Source organism: Poecilia formosa, unplaced genomic scaffold (assembly GCF_000485575.1).
Source record: "Poecilia formosa unplaced genomic scaffold, Poecilia_formosa-5.1.2 Scaffold4, whole genome shotgun sequence".
NCBI lineage: Eukaryota > Metazoa > Chordata > Actinopteri > Cyprinodontiformes > Poeciliidae > Poecilia > Poecilia formosa.
In genome coordinates, this window is record NW_006799943.1 from 826,517 (window position 1) to 838,106 (window position 11,590).

At 39.8% G+C, this 11,590-nt stretch overlaps 1 protein-coding gene across 2 annotated transcripts in view; it reads left to right on the forward strand.

The window, feature by feature from the left end:
• LOC103142497 (alpha-N-acetylglucosaminidase-like) overlaps nucleotides 1-9,147 on the forward strand; it is an 11,401-nt gene extending 2,254 nt beyond the window's left edge. Inside the window, exons 1-6 of one of the 2 annotated variants that reach the window (XM_007558595.2) lie at nucleotides 196-725; nucleotides 2,952-3,099; nucleotides 4,582-4,728; nucleotides 6,104-6,189; nucleotides 7,429-7,685; nucleotides 7,818-9,147. In XM_007558595.2, the coding sequence (XP_007558657.1) occupies nucleotides 316-725; nucleotides 2,952-3,099; nucleotides 4,582-4,728; nucleotides 6,104-6,189; nucleotides 7,429-7,685; nucleotides 7,818-9,061 (2,292 nt within the window). In that variant the 5' untranslated portion in view covers nucleotides 196-315 and the 3' untranslated portion in view covers nucleotides 9,062-9,147. Of the gene's footprint in view, nucleotides 1-195; nucleotides 726-2,951; nucleotides 3,100-4,581; nucleotides 4,729-6,103; nucleotides 6,190-7,428; nucleotides 7,686-7,817 lie in introns of those variants that run through there. The other variant, XM_016674716.1, reaches the window with a different exon arrangement.
• Nucleotides 9,148-11,590: the final 2,443 nt, after the last annotated feature.

Consider the following 11,590-nt stretch of genomic DNA (forward strand, 5'->3'; position numbering starts at 1 on the left):
TAAAAAACACAAACGGTATGAATTGCCTTCTAAATGATGAAGCCAAATGAGGTTGATTTCGGAAAAAAATCGGAATTCCCATTTCTAGTTTTTTTTTTTTTTTTCTTTTCAAATGACAAACAATTTAACCCCGGGAAACCACTATGCAAAACCGTTTTCATCTTATTGGGTGGGAGATATGAGCGCGTCAGCATCTTAGTCTCTGATTGGCCAACATGTTTCTGTCAATTACAGTTTCCTGGTTGCCAGCAAATAAAGAAATTCAGTTGTTTTTAAACTTCTTCCACAGTTCCTTCTTGGGAATGTGGCTTTAAAATGTCGTCTACAAAGGTCTTATATGTGGCTCTGATTGTCGTCTGTTTTATTCTAACTGTAAGCTGTAAGTTTTCCACTCTGGACCATATCAAACCCAAAGCTAGCGACAAGGAACAGGCGCGAGCGGTGTCCGGGCTGCTGAGACGGCTGCTGGGGAACAGATCCACGGAGTTCATAGTGTCAGTCAACAGGAGCCTCTCCAATGACAGCCTGGATGTTTGTGAGCTCAGATCTGCTAAAAACAATAAGATTGTGGCCACAGGCAGCACCGGAGTGGCCCTGGCTTCTGGGATCTATAACTATCTGAAATATTTTTGTAACTGCCATGTTTCCTGGTCGGGGAACCAGCTAGAGGTCCCAAGTCCTCTGCCACAGCTGACAGGCGTGCTGCGCATCAACACTCCTCACAGGTCAGTGACCCGAATCATGTCCCCAGTTCAGTACTGTTCCAATGGAAATAAATAGCCTCTGATAGACCATCAGAGGCCCAGGAAATATTTTCAGGCGATTTAAATTATTTTGCTGATGAGATGTGATTTCATGAGATGTGAGTTTGTACCCTCTAAAATGAGTAACATTTTTTCCGCGATATTAATTTTTTGTTGTTTTTGTGTTTGTTTTTTGTTTTACTTTTGAACTGTTGAGCACCTATACACCTATAGGTGTTTTATGACTCTTGGCAATATTTTTGTCATCTTTCCTATACAAGTTTGAGAAGATTTCTTCTCTGCTTAGTACTGGTTTAAGCAGCCTACATACTATGAGTGTAAATCACCAGCTGTATTACAATATGAAATATCGATTTGTTTGGATCATCCAATCTGATGATTATATGTTTCTCATTGTATCATATTCTGTCATGACACAAGTTCAATTCAGTTCAGCAATTGATATGATGCCATATTATAGGCTGGTCTTACAATTATTTACATATAATTTACAAAAACTACTGAAATATGATTTGATCAGTTTATTTATTGGTTATTACAGGCAGCAGGCATTTATATTAACAGGGTATTTTCTTAATTATTTTAACAAGAAAAGATCAACTGTTTGAAATAGTCTCACATTTTTTTAAGTTAATTGACAGTAGTGTCTGTCTTTGGAGGTACTTTGCCACAAAGTATCTCTGACAAAAAGCAGCTGCAGTGAGGCAGCAACCACAGAAGTTCATATTTACAGGAAGGTGCTTTCACAAGTTCACGTTTTATGAAGGGAAGTGCTGGTGAAGTGGTTGAGGGTTTGCATCATCTGCCTAAACATAATAAAAAAACAATGCCTTTAGCAGTTTCCCTTATGCAAAAACATGTTTTGTGCATGAGTTTTATGATTGGATAGGAAGGATGCATGGATATATGACTGAGTGTTGTCACATTTTTTTTTTATTCGCTACCAGGGTCGAAAGTAAACATTTGCTCTGTGGTCAAATCCTTTTGGGACCATTTCCTACTACATGCATCAGCTCACTATAGTTATGACAGAAGTAGAGCCCAACTACAGTTGGGTAAAAGGTGTGGCAAGTAAGTTTCACTTGGGTTTTCCCAGGATTCTGTCTTATCTTTAATGTGTTTGGTTAAAGCTAACTAAAAATATTGGTTAGCTTTAACTAGTGTGTTTGGTTAAAGCTAATCTTGTCTTTCAAAGTGACCGGAAGAAGACTGAATCTTCTCCCACCTTCACTTCTGAAGTGCACCCAATGTGTACTTCAGAATTTCTTTCCTGTTCATTAAATACGTCAAATAAAAGAGCAAACGAGGTGGATTAGCAGCACTTATGAACAACAGATAGTGTAATGCGAAGTATTGTCCCTGGGATCTGGATATTGAGCCTCTTTTAGCAGTAAGTTTTCTGCCATATTACTTATGCAGAGTGCTCATCAGTGTTTTTGTGGCAACAGCGTACATTCTGCGGTTGCTGACACTCCAATCTGATCATATCAGTGGTTGCTAAAATACAGCATCCCAATGTGTATGTAGCCATATCTGGAGATTTTAATCATGTATCCGTTATTCAGACGCTCTACCAGAGGAAACAACACTTTGTATTTGTTTTATGTAAAGGGTGCATACATCCCTAAAGCAAGACTTCCTCTGCTCAGAATATTAACCTAATATTAGCCAGAGGCAATCTGTAATGAAGAAAACTGTGAGAAGATGATCACAGAAGGCTGAAGTTATTTGTTTTGACAAAGACTCATTGTCAGCAATCAATGGCAGCAGGTTCTGCAAAGGATGGCAAATCAGTTATCAAGTTTATGGAACATCTACTTGTACAATGAGCTAGGTTGATCGTTTTTTTTTTCCATTAATAAAAATAATCACTTATAATTTGCATTACATTGTTATTTTTAATCATCTTATCATTGACTAATCTTATAACTTGATTGATTATCTGAAACACTGTTGACAAAAAAGCAAAACATTTTTTTGTTCTGTTTTTCACCTTCAAAGTTTCCAGTTCCATGTATTCTGTGAAGCGCCTCTGGTTCAGATCATTAAAAAGTTGTCAACACTTATAGTTCTAATCTAGATTGATCTAAATGGGGAAAAATAGTTTATTTCACAGATTGCTTAGAGCTTTTATAGTTTTATCATTTTATATTCCAATGTTAATGGATTTTATTTGGTTGTGTCCAGATTCCGGTATTACCAGAACGTCTGCACCGTCAGTTACTCCTTTGTGTGGTGGGACTGGCCAAGATGGGAGAAGGAGATCGACTGGATGGCTCTGAACGGAATCAATCTGCCTCTGGCTTTCACTGGCCAAGAAGCTCTGTGGCAAGAGGTTATCTCTGAGTTTTAAAAAATCCCTAATTATTCATTAAGCAACAAGTGTGTCTTCTTAATCATCTATTGAAATGATGAATCAGTGAACAAGCTACTGTTTAAGTTGTGACAAAAAGGAGATTTGAACATGAGAGGCAGAAAAATCAGTGAAAGCTGAGTTATGATTGTATGAACCAGTTATAGTAACCTCATTAAACTGGGGACTCTCTGTACTAACACACACATTTTCTAAAGCTTTTTTGCTGTTTTTGTGCCGTATGGGGGGGAAAAATACACATCTTCAAATGCTTGTCAAAGTGGGGATGTTTTCAAAACTCAGTTTTGGTGTATCCATGTAGACTGCACGTAGACTTTAAGTCTTTAGAACTGCCCACTGTCAGTTCCTACTCTACAAACCAGACCAGCAGCATACCAACCTGTACCGTACTGTTCATAAGGCACTGGATGGGCGGTAACCTAAACTTCTGGATTTTTCTATACTGAACAGAAATTGTTTAAACATAATTTAGGATTCATAAAACCTGTATTGTATGTGTTAAAACACAGTCAGTGTTCCCTCCATGAACACACCGTTTGATGTCACTGACTCTCATTCAAAATGTATTTCTAGTAACCCTATCACTGCATTTCTGGACAGAAAGAACAGATTACCCTACATGTTTAAGATTAAATCCAGCAAATTGGTGTACACTTCATTGTTTCTTTCAGGTTTTTCTATGAAGCTTTTCAACTTAATAAGGAAACCAACATTACTTTTAAAACAGTACAAAAGAACCCACTTCTTTATAAGCTATTTACTCACCCACTTGGACAGATCATTAATACATTTTTTAAAACTTTTATGCAGATGATATTTAGCTGTACTGCTCCTTTTAACATTCTGAGACTGTCAGGTTATCGATTGCTTCACGTCCTGAAAAAAAGTGGTCTGGCTGAAAAGCCAATTCAACTGACCCCTGAGAAGTCGGACCATGGTCAATAACAGTTTTAACATCTGACAACATGTAGATAAACATTTGTCTCAAAACAGAAATGTGAAGTTTTTGCTCTTACCTCCTCTCTTTTTCTGGTGTCTCACACCAACAGTGGAACAATCTTCCTTGGTTTTTATGATGACTTAAGAGTCTGGACTGATTTAAGAAGCAGCTGAAATTCAAACATGCTTTAACCTTTAGATATTTTATATATTATTGAATGTTTTCTTTAATTCTTGCAACCTTAATTTGTTTTTTTGCATTTTAATTATGTTTTAACTTAACATTTTAAATGTTTAGGTCTGCTGCACTTTGATTTTTGCTGGTCAAAAATCCTTTATAAATAAACTTTAATAATTTTACTCTGCGGCTGAACAGATTCGGTACAGAACATGTAGTACTTACAGCAGGAAGAGAAAACTGCCTCGTGGAGGTTGTTGCTTGGCCTCATTTGGGCAGCAGAAGCTGTGATGACCTCCTGAACCTGTTTTCCCTTTGCCCTTTAGGTGTACCGAGCTCTTGGATTGAACGAGTCTGAGCTAGAAGAGTTTTTCTCTGGACCGGCGTTTCTTGCCTGGAACCGGATGGCTAACATGGACAAGTTTGGTGGGCCTCTGCCTCAGTCCTGGCATGTGAACCAACTGTACCTCCAAGTATTCATTACTCTTTGAATGTCAACACACTTTAACACTTACTGTTTACAATCAGAGTGACTGTCTAATAATACAACCAGTGAGTGAGGCTGTATGAATGTGTTTGAACGTAGAGCAGCAGTTTTGACATACAGACAACATCATACTGTCTGTAAGTCTGGTTGTTGCGTCTTGATTTGCACCAATCAACAGGTTCCCCTGTTACATTCAGATTAGGATCACTTCCTGATCTGACTCAAGCTGCTACACAAAGGGGAATTATTTGCTTATTCATTCATTAAAGCTTTTTAACAACATATTTTGTGAAATCCCGCTGCATCGCTTCATTATCCATACGCTCCTCTAGTGACGCTGATGCTTCTCTTTAAAGGGGGAGTCTTATGCCAAATCCACTTTTTTGAGCTTTGCATCATGTTACGATTTTATTCCCTCATCAAAAACATTCCTGGAGTGTTGCTTTGATTCTTTCATACATGTTTGAGAAATCGTTTAATCTCCATGGTAACCATTCAGTCATTTGTGCATGCATGCTGTGTCGGTCACAGGGCTTCTGTGTGCATCAATATTCCCACAAAGTTGGTAAAGTGTGAAACAGTCTGACTGTGAGGCAAACACAGAAGACAACCAGATAGTCACCTAAAGTGAAATATCTTTTCTAAAAACAGTAAATATTTGTCTTAAATCCCCTGTTTACTCCTGGAAGAAAATAAATAAATAAATAAAATAAATAAATAAAAAGGTTGCTTATTGGCACCACAAGGTGGCGCCTTTAGTTCAGATTTGTTAGGTTAAAAAAAGTTTACTGGTATTTCACAGACAAAAGGTAATTCTGCTTGAAAACATGCAAACCCAGGTCAGGTGAGGCCAGGTTTTAGGCTGGGAGTGAGATGCTTTCTCCAGTCGAAGAGTTTCTCTATCTCAGGAGTTAAAGACTCTCTTCAATGATGGCGAACCGGTTCTGGTCTAATGTGGTGAAGACAGAACTGAACTGAGGGGGAAGCTGTAGGTTTTCCAGCTGAACTTGACTCTAACCCTCATCTGTGCTCCTTAGCTACAGGCTGTGACTGAAAGAATGAAGGGTGAGATGTGTGTGGGAGGGGGTGGGGGGTTTAGGTAAGGGGTATCTGAAATGAGTTTCCTGACTACAGCAGCTAGCAGGCTCAAGAACTAAAGCCACTGCTGTCAGTGACTAGAAATCTAATGCGGTTTCCTTGTATACATGGTGGTCTTTCATTTACTAGAGATGTCCCACTAAGTCTAGTTGTAGAGATACTATGTTGTGATTGGCTTGGTCATGATTGGTTTAATTAACAAGTACATTTTTTGAGTAACTTGTTTTGGACTGAATCCTCATCACCTTTCCTTCTTCCTGCAGTTTAAAATCTTAGAGCGGATGAGAGCTTTTGGAATGATACCTGTGCTGCCAGCCTTCTCAGGGAACGTTCCCAAAGGAATTCTCAGGTAACACATCCTTATTTTTCTCACACAGTCTAGGTATTATTTTTAGTTGTGTTGTGTTGTGTTCAAAAGTAGAGATTTGTTCAATGGGAACTGATCATGAAAGTCTGTCCTTTCTTCCAATGAATGAATTTGTCTTTCATGTATTCATTCATTGACTGCTGCCTTTATACATTATTAATGATAGTCCTTAATATAAATACAAAGGCGACGATCTGCTGGAGCTCAGTCATAACAGAGTCACCTGAAGAAGAAGAACGGCTCTAAAGCCAAACTGCCATTAAACTCTGCTTCACTCAATAAGTCATTTTGTTTGTAGTTTTTATGAGGTTAAGATGAACTTCCCTGTGGTCACGCTTCACAGTGCAACAAAAACTGGAAGCAGTTATATCAAACAATCAAACGAGAAGTGTGAAGTTATAATCTAGTGACTAGTACGACTTTGGAAATTAACAAAAAATAGAATAGAAAATATTGTCAAGTTGGCAGTCTTACAAAATAATGACTTCAATTCTTTCTGTACCCACAGGACAACACAGACACACATTTGGACAAACAGACACACACACACACACACACACACACTCACACTCACACTCATCTCTAAAAGCTATTTAGTTTAACCAATGGGCCTCACAATCATGTTTTTGGAATAATATTACACAAGTCACAAAAGAATTTGACTCAAATCCAGGATGTTCATGAGTTTCATGTTTAGTTGTACACTTGCTGTTTGTCCTGGGGCGGACTCACTTTGTCCAGGGTTACCAGGACAAAGAATCTGTCAGGTTCTCTAAAGATAGAACCTGGTTGATTCTTGGACATGAACAGTTAACTTCAACATTTTAGGGAACTGATAGCTCACAATGGACCCCAAACAGGTCCATTGTGATCTGTTTGGGATGCAGCCTTTTTCCCAAACAGAGCAGTGGAGAAAAGGTTTTTGTTCTGCCTCAAAGGTAGACAGGAGGTCCTGTCCCAGTGGAAGCAGATGGGAAGATAGTTCCTCCTCCTTCTTTTTTCTTCATATTTTCTTCTTTCCAAGGAATTGGGGGTATGGCTAACTTCAAAAGAAGCAGTTCCACAATAAAGGTTGAGTTTGGAGCAGTTTGGTGAAATAGACAGATATTCTTTGAAGGGAATCTGCTTCATCTTTGCTACACCAACTGACAAAAAGCAGACCTGTCACAGTTGGCTTCTGTGTTTCTGTCTGACCTTGTGTAATTGGCCTGTTGTGTCCAGGTTGTACCCGAAAGCCAATGTTACCAGGCTGGGACCGTGGGCACATTTCAACTGCAGCTTCTCATGTTCCTACATCCTGGACCCAAGGGACCCGCTTTTTCTCCAGATTGGCACCCTCTATCTGTCTGAGGTGGTAAAGCAGTTTGGCACAGACCATATCTACAACACTGACACCTTCAATGAGATGACCCCACCTTCTTCTGACCCCACTTACCTGTCTGCAGTCAGTCACTCTGTCTTTGCCTCAATGACCGCCGGTGAGTGTCTCGGTGTCTGAAACTTTGTTCTTGTATCAAATTTTGAATCTGACTTTGCTCCACAAAGGCACTGTCAAACTTTTACAAAAGATGTCCTTGTTTTGACTCCCCTCCAAATGTCTGTCCTTCCAGTTGATCCTAATGCGATCTGGTTGATGCAAGGCTGGCTGTTCTTCAGCAATCAGACATTCTGGAAGCCGCCACAGATCCAGGCTCTACTCCACGGAGTTCCCCTGGGAAGAATGATTGTGCTGGATCTGTTTGCAGAGGCTGATCCAGTTTTCACATACACCGAGTCTTTCTATGGACAGCCCTTCATCTGGTGTATGCTGAACAACTTTGGGGGCAACAATGGTTTTTTTGGTACAGTTGAAAGCATCAACTCGGGGCCTTTTAAAGCCCTACACTTCCCAAACTCCACTCTGGTAGGAATAGGCATGACACCTGAGGGTATTGAGCAGAATCCTGTTATCTATGAGTTAATGAGTGAACTGGCATGGCGCAAAGAGCCAGTCAACCTTGCAAAGTGGGTCTCCCTGTATGCAGTACGGCGCTACGGTGGCATGAATGATAACCTGACAGCTGCATGGAAGCTCCTATTCACCAGTGTGTATAACTGCACCATACCGGGGTATGTCAATCACAACCACAGCCCGCTCGTTCGCAGGCCCTCTTTTCGGATGAGGACAGACCTGTGGTATGAGCCTGCTGACCTTTTTGAGGCCTGGAAACTCTTCATGGAAGCGGCTCCTTCTTTTATGTCCAAAGAGACCTTCCAGTACGATCTAGTTGATGTGACCCGGCAGGTCCTGCAAGTTCTGACATCGTCTTTTTACCAGGATATCGCAGATGCCTTCGCCAATAAAAAAATGCCAGAGCTGCTGACTGCGGGTGGCGTGCTGGTGTATGACCTCCTGCCTGAACTCAACCGACTGTTGAGTAGCAACCAGAACTTCCTGTTAGGGACGTGGCTGGAGCGAGCCCAATCCAAGGCCCTGAACGAGAGAGAGGCACAGCTTTACGACATGAACGCCAGAAACCAAGTCACTCTGTGGGGTCCCAGCGGCGAGATCCTGGACTATGCTAACAAACAGTGGGGGGGTCTTATTGAAGACTACTACGCTCAGCGGTGGGGGCTGTTTGTCCAAACGCTGGTGGAGTGTCTGGACCGTGGACTTCCATACAAGCAGGATACCTTCAACCAGGCAGTTTTCCAGGTTGAACAGGGATTCATTTACAATGGCAGGAAGTACCCAACCAAACCTCAGGGAGACACTTATGAGATTGCCCACAGAATTTTCCTCAAGTACTACCCTCAAGCCATGAAGAGACTACAACAAATGGAAGAAAACTCTTCCATCTCCCCCATTCCATGACTGTCCAAGTGCATTGACAAATGGACACTGTCCAGATATATACGGAAATAATCTGTTGGTATGATTTATTGAAATGAGCAGCTGATTGCTGTGCGTGGTTTTATTGGGAATACTGTAACTGTTAATTTACTGATCACTTTTACAAAAATACTTTTTGGCAACACTTTATTTGAAGGGGTGTGCATAAGACTGACATGACACTGTCATAAACATGACATAACACCTGTCATGAACATAAAGAAGTCTTTATGAATGTGTTTGACAGTTGTCATGAAGTGTCATTCGGTAAATAATGACACTTTTAATACAAAGTTGTTCTAAAAGCTGCATTGAAAGTCCATTATTAAAAGTGCCAACTTTGCATGATTTTATAAATAATTTAATGCAAAGTTGGCACTTTTAATGGACTTTCAATGCAACTTTTAGAACAACTTTGCATTAAAAGTGTCATTTACCGAATGACACTTTGACAACTGTCAAACATTCATAAAGACTTTTTTATGTTCCTGACAGGTGTTATGTCATGTTTTTGACAGTGTCATGTCAGTCTTATGCACACCCCTTCAAATAAAGTGTTACCTACTTTTTTAAAAAGGAGCATATTAAGGCTGCAGTATGTAAGGTTCATAAGGAAAGGCTGTCTTTTTTTTTTTACATATTTGTTCATCCTTCTCGCGGTCTTAGCGCAACACTCAGGAGGAGCGCGGCAAATGTCACGGTCAGACAGCGAGGTGGGTGACCCGTCAGACTGTCAGTTCCCCAAATCACACAAAAAAAGACTTGTAAAAGCAAAGAACACAAAATGTCTTCATCCAGCAACACCCATAAAGGTGTCGATACATTTTCTCCATTATAAATACAATTTGGTGCATTCACAACCAAATGACACAGGAACTGTGTTGGTCACGTGGTTTTCCTTAAAGTGATGCGACCTCTGACTCGGGGTTTCATCTTGATTTCTCGATGTACGTGCAGAGGTTTCTGACCTTAGTTGTCGTGAAGCTCTGCATTCAAGAAGCTGCAGCATAGCAGAGAGCAAAGGAGAGGGTCTGAGCAGCATGTACATGAGGATGACTGTAAACACCAAGGACCCTCCTCCTGGCTCTGATTGGCTGTTTCTGAAAGAACTGTGTAGATGGCTGTAGGGCCACAAGAAGCAGCAGAGGAAATTGATTTTTTTTTCTTTCTTTTTCACAGATTACATGCATACTGCAGCTTTAATAGTTAATGTGGTTGAAAATGTGAAGGCTGTGTTATTGTTCACATTATTTAGTGGGGTTTTGATTAGGATATTCACTGTTTGAGATGAAAGTCAACTCTATGCTTTATGCATTTCTGATCATTCCACTTTCTTTAAATAGTGCCTGCTCACAACAAAATCCATCTCAGGGGACCATACAGTAAGACAAACTGGTTCAGTACAATCCATACATCACACCAGGTGTCGGATTGTGGTAACAGCCAGAGTGTGTTTCTGTCCAAACACCGGCTTCCTGCTCCGATTCCTCTATTTTCTAAAGTGAATTGTTAATAATAATTACATTTAGAACAAGTTTTAGAAAAAACTATGATAATCCAATAATCCAGGCGAAATTACCTTATTTCAAGGAATGTTTATTTCAAAATATTTTTTTCTTCCGGCATTTTACTGCAGTTAATGGATTCATCTTCTCTAGCTCTTAGAAAGGGAGTTAATATTAACATATTTCCGGAACGTTTACATTGAAAACACTACAGCCTAGTGCAGATTAACTATGAATTGTTTCACTTTAACTACAAGAGAAAAATATATATGTTTGACAAAATTTGTGCTTGACAGGTTGCATCCTCTCAACACGTTAGCCATGACCAACTCTCCCTGTCAGCCCCAGTTAGCTGGTTTACCCCTCACCTCTTCACTCGGTACCGGAGCCTCACCGATGAGCCCATCATGCTCAGCACTGAGTTAGAGTATGAAAATCTACAGAACACAGAAAACTGTGCAAAAGTTTTTCAGTCACAGAAACACTTCAGATGTAGCCTAGTTAATATTGAAGGTCCATATTCTGTCTGCTGTAGTAGAGTAGGTTTCTCTGCTGTTCCCCTGCTGTGTTTTTAGTTGTGCCACTTTGGTGTTGAAGCTGTGATCATCCAATGATATTTTGAATTTTCAGCCAGATATGCTGCCTTCATTTCCTTTTTAGATGGAAATAAATCTAATTCAGTTTTTATTTTCTACTTTGGGGGGTCTTTGTTCTGTTTATTATTTAGAAATAAGTTTTATTAAATATTTTTGAATGACTTTCTATTCAAGTCAAAATGATATTTTCTATGATTACGTTGCATAATAAAATATTTTGAAGATAGACTCCTTTATTTTACACGATTTACCATTTTTCTGGTAACATTGTTTCACAGATCTAGTAACTGACTCATAATTCATTATTCTTCCACATACTGCAAACTGGAACCCAGGACTACTGTATTAGCCTTGAGACAACCTGGATGAAGAAGAGTAGGAGGCCTGTCACAATAATCAATAAATCAATT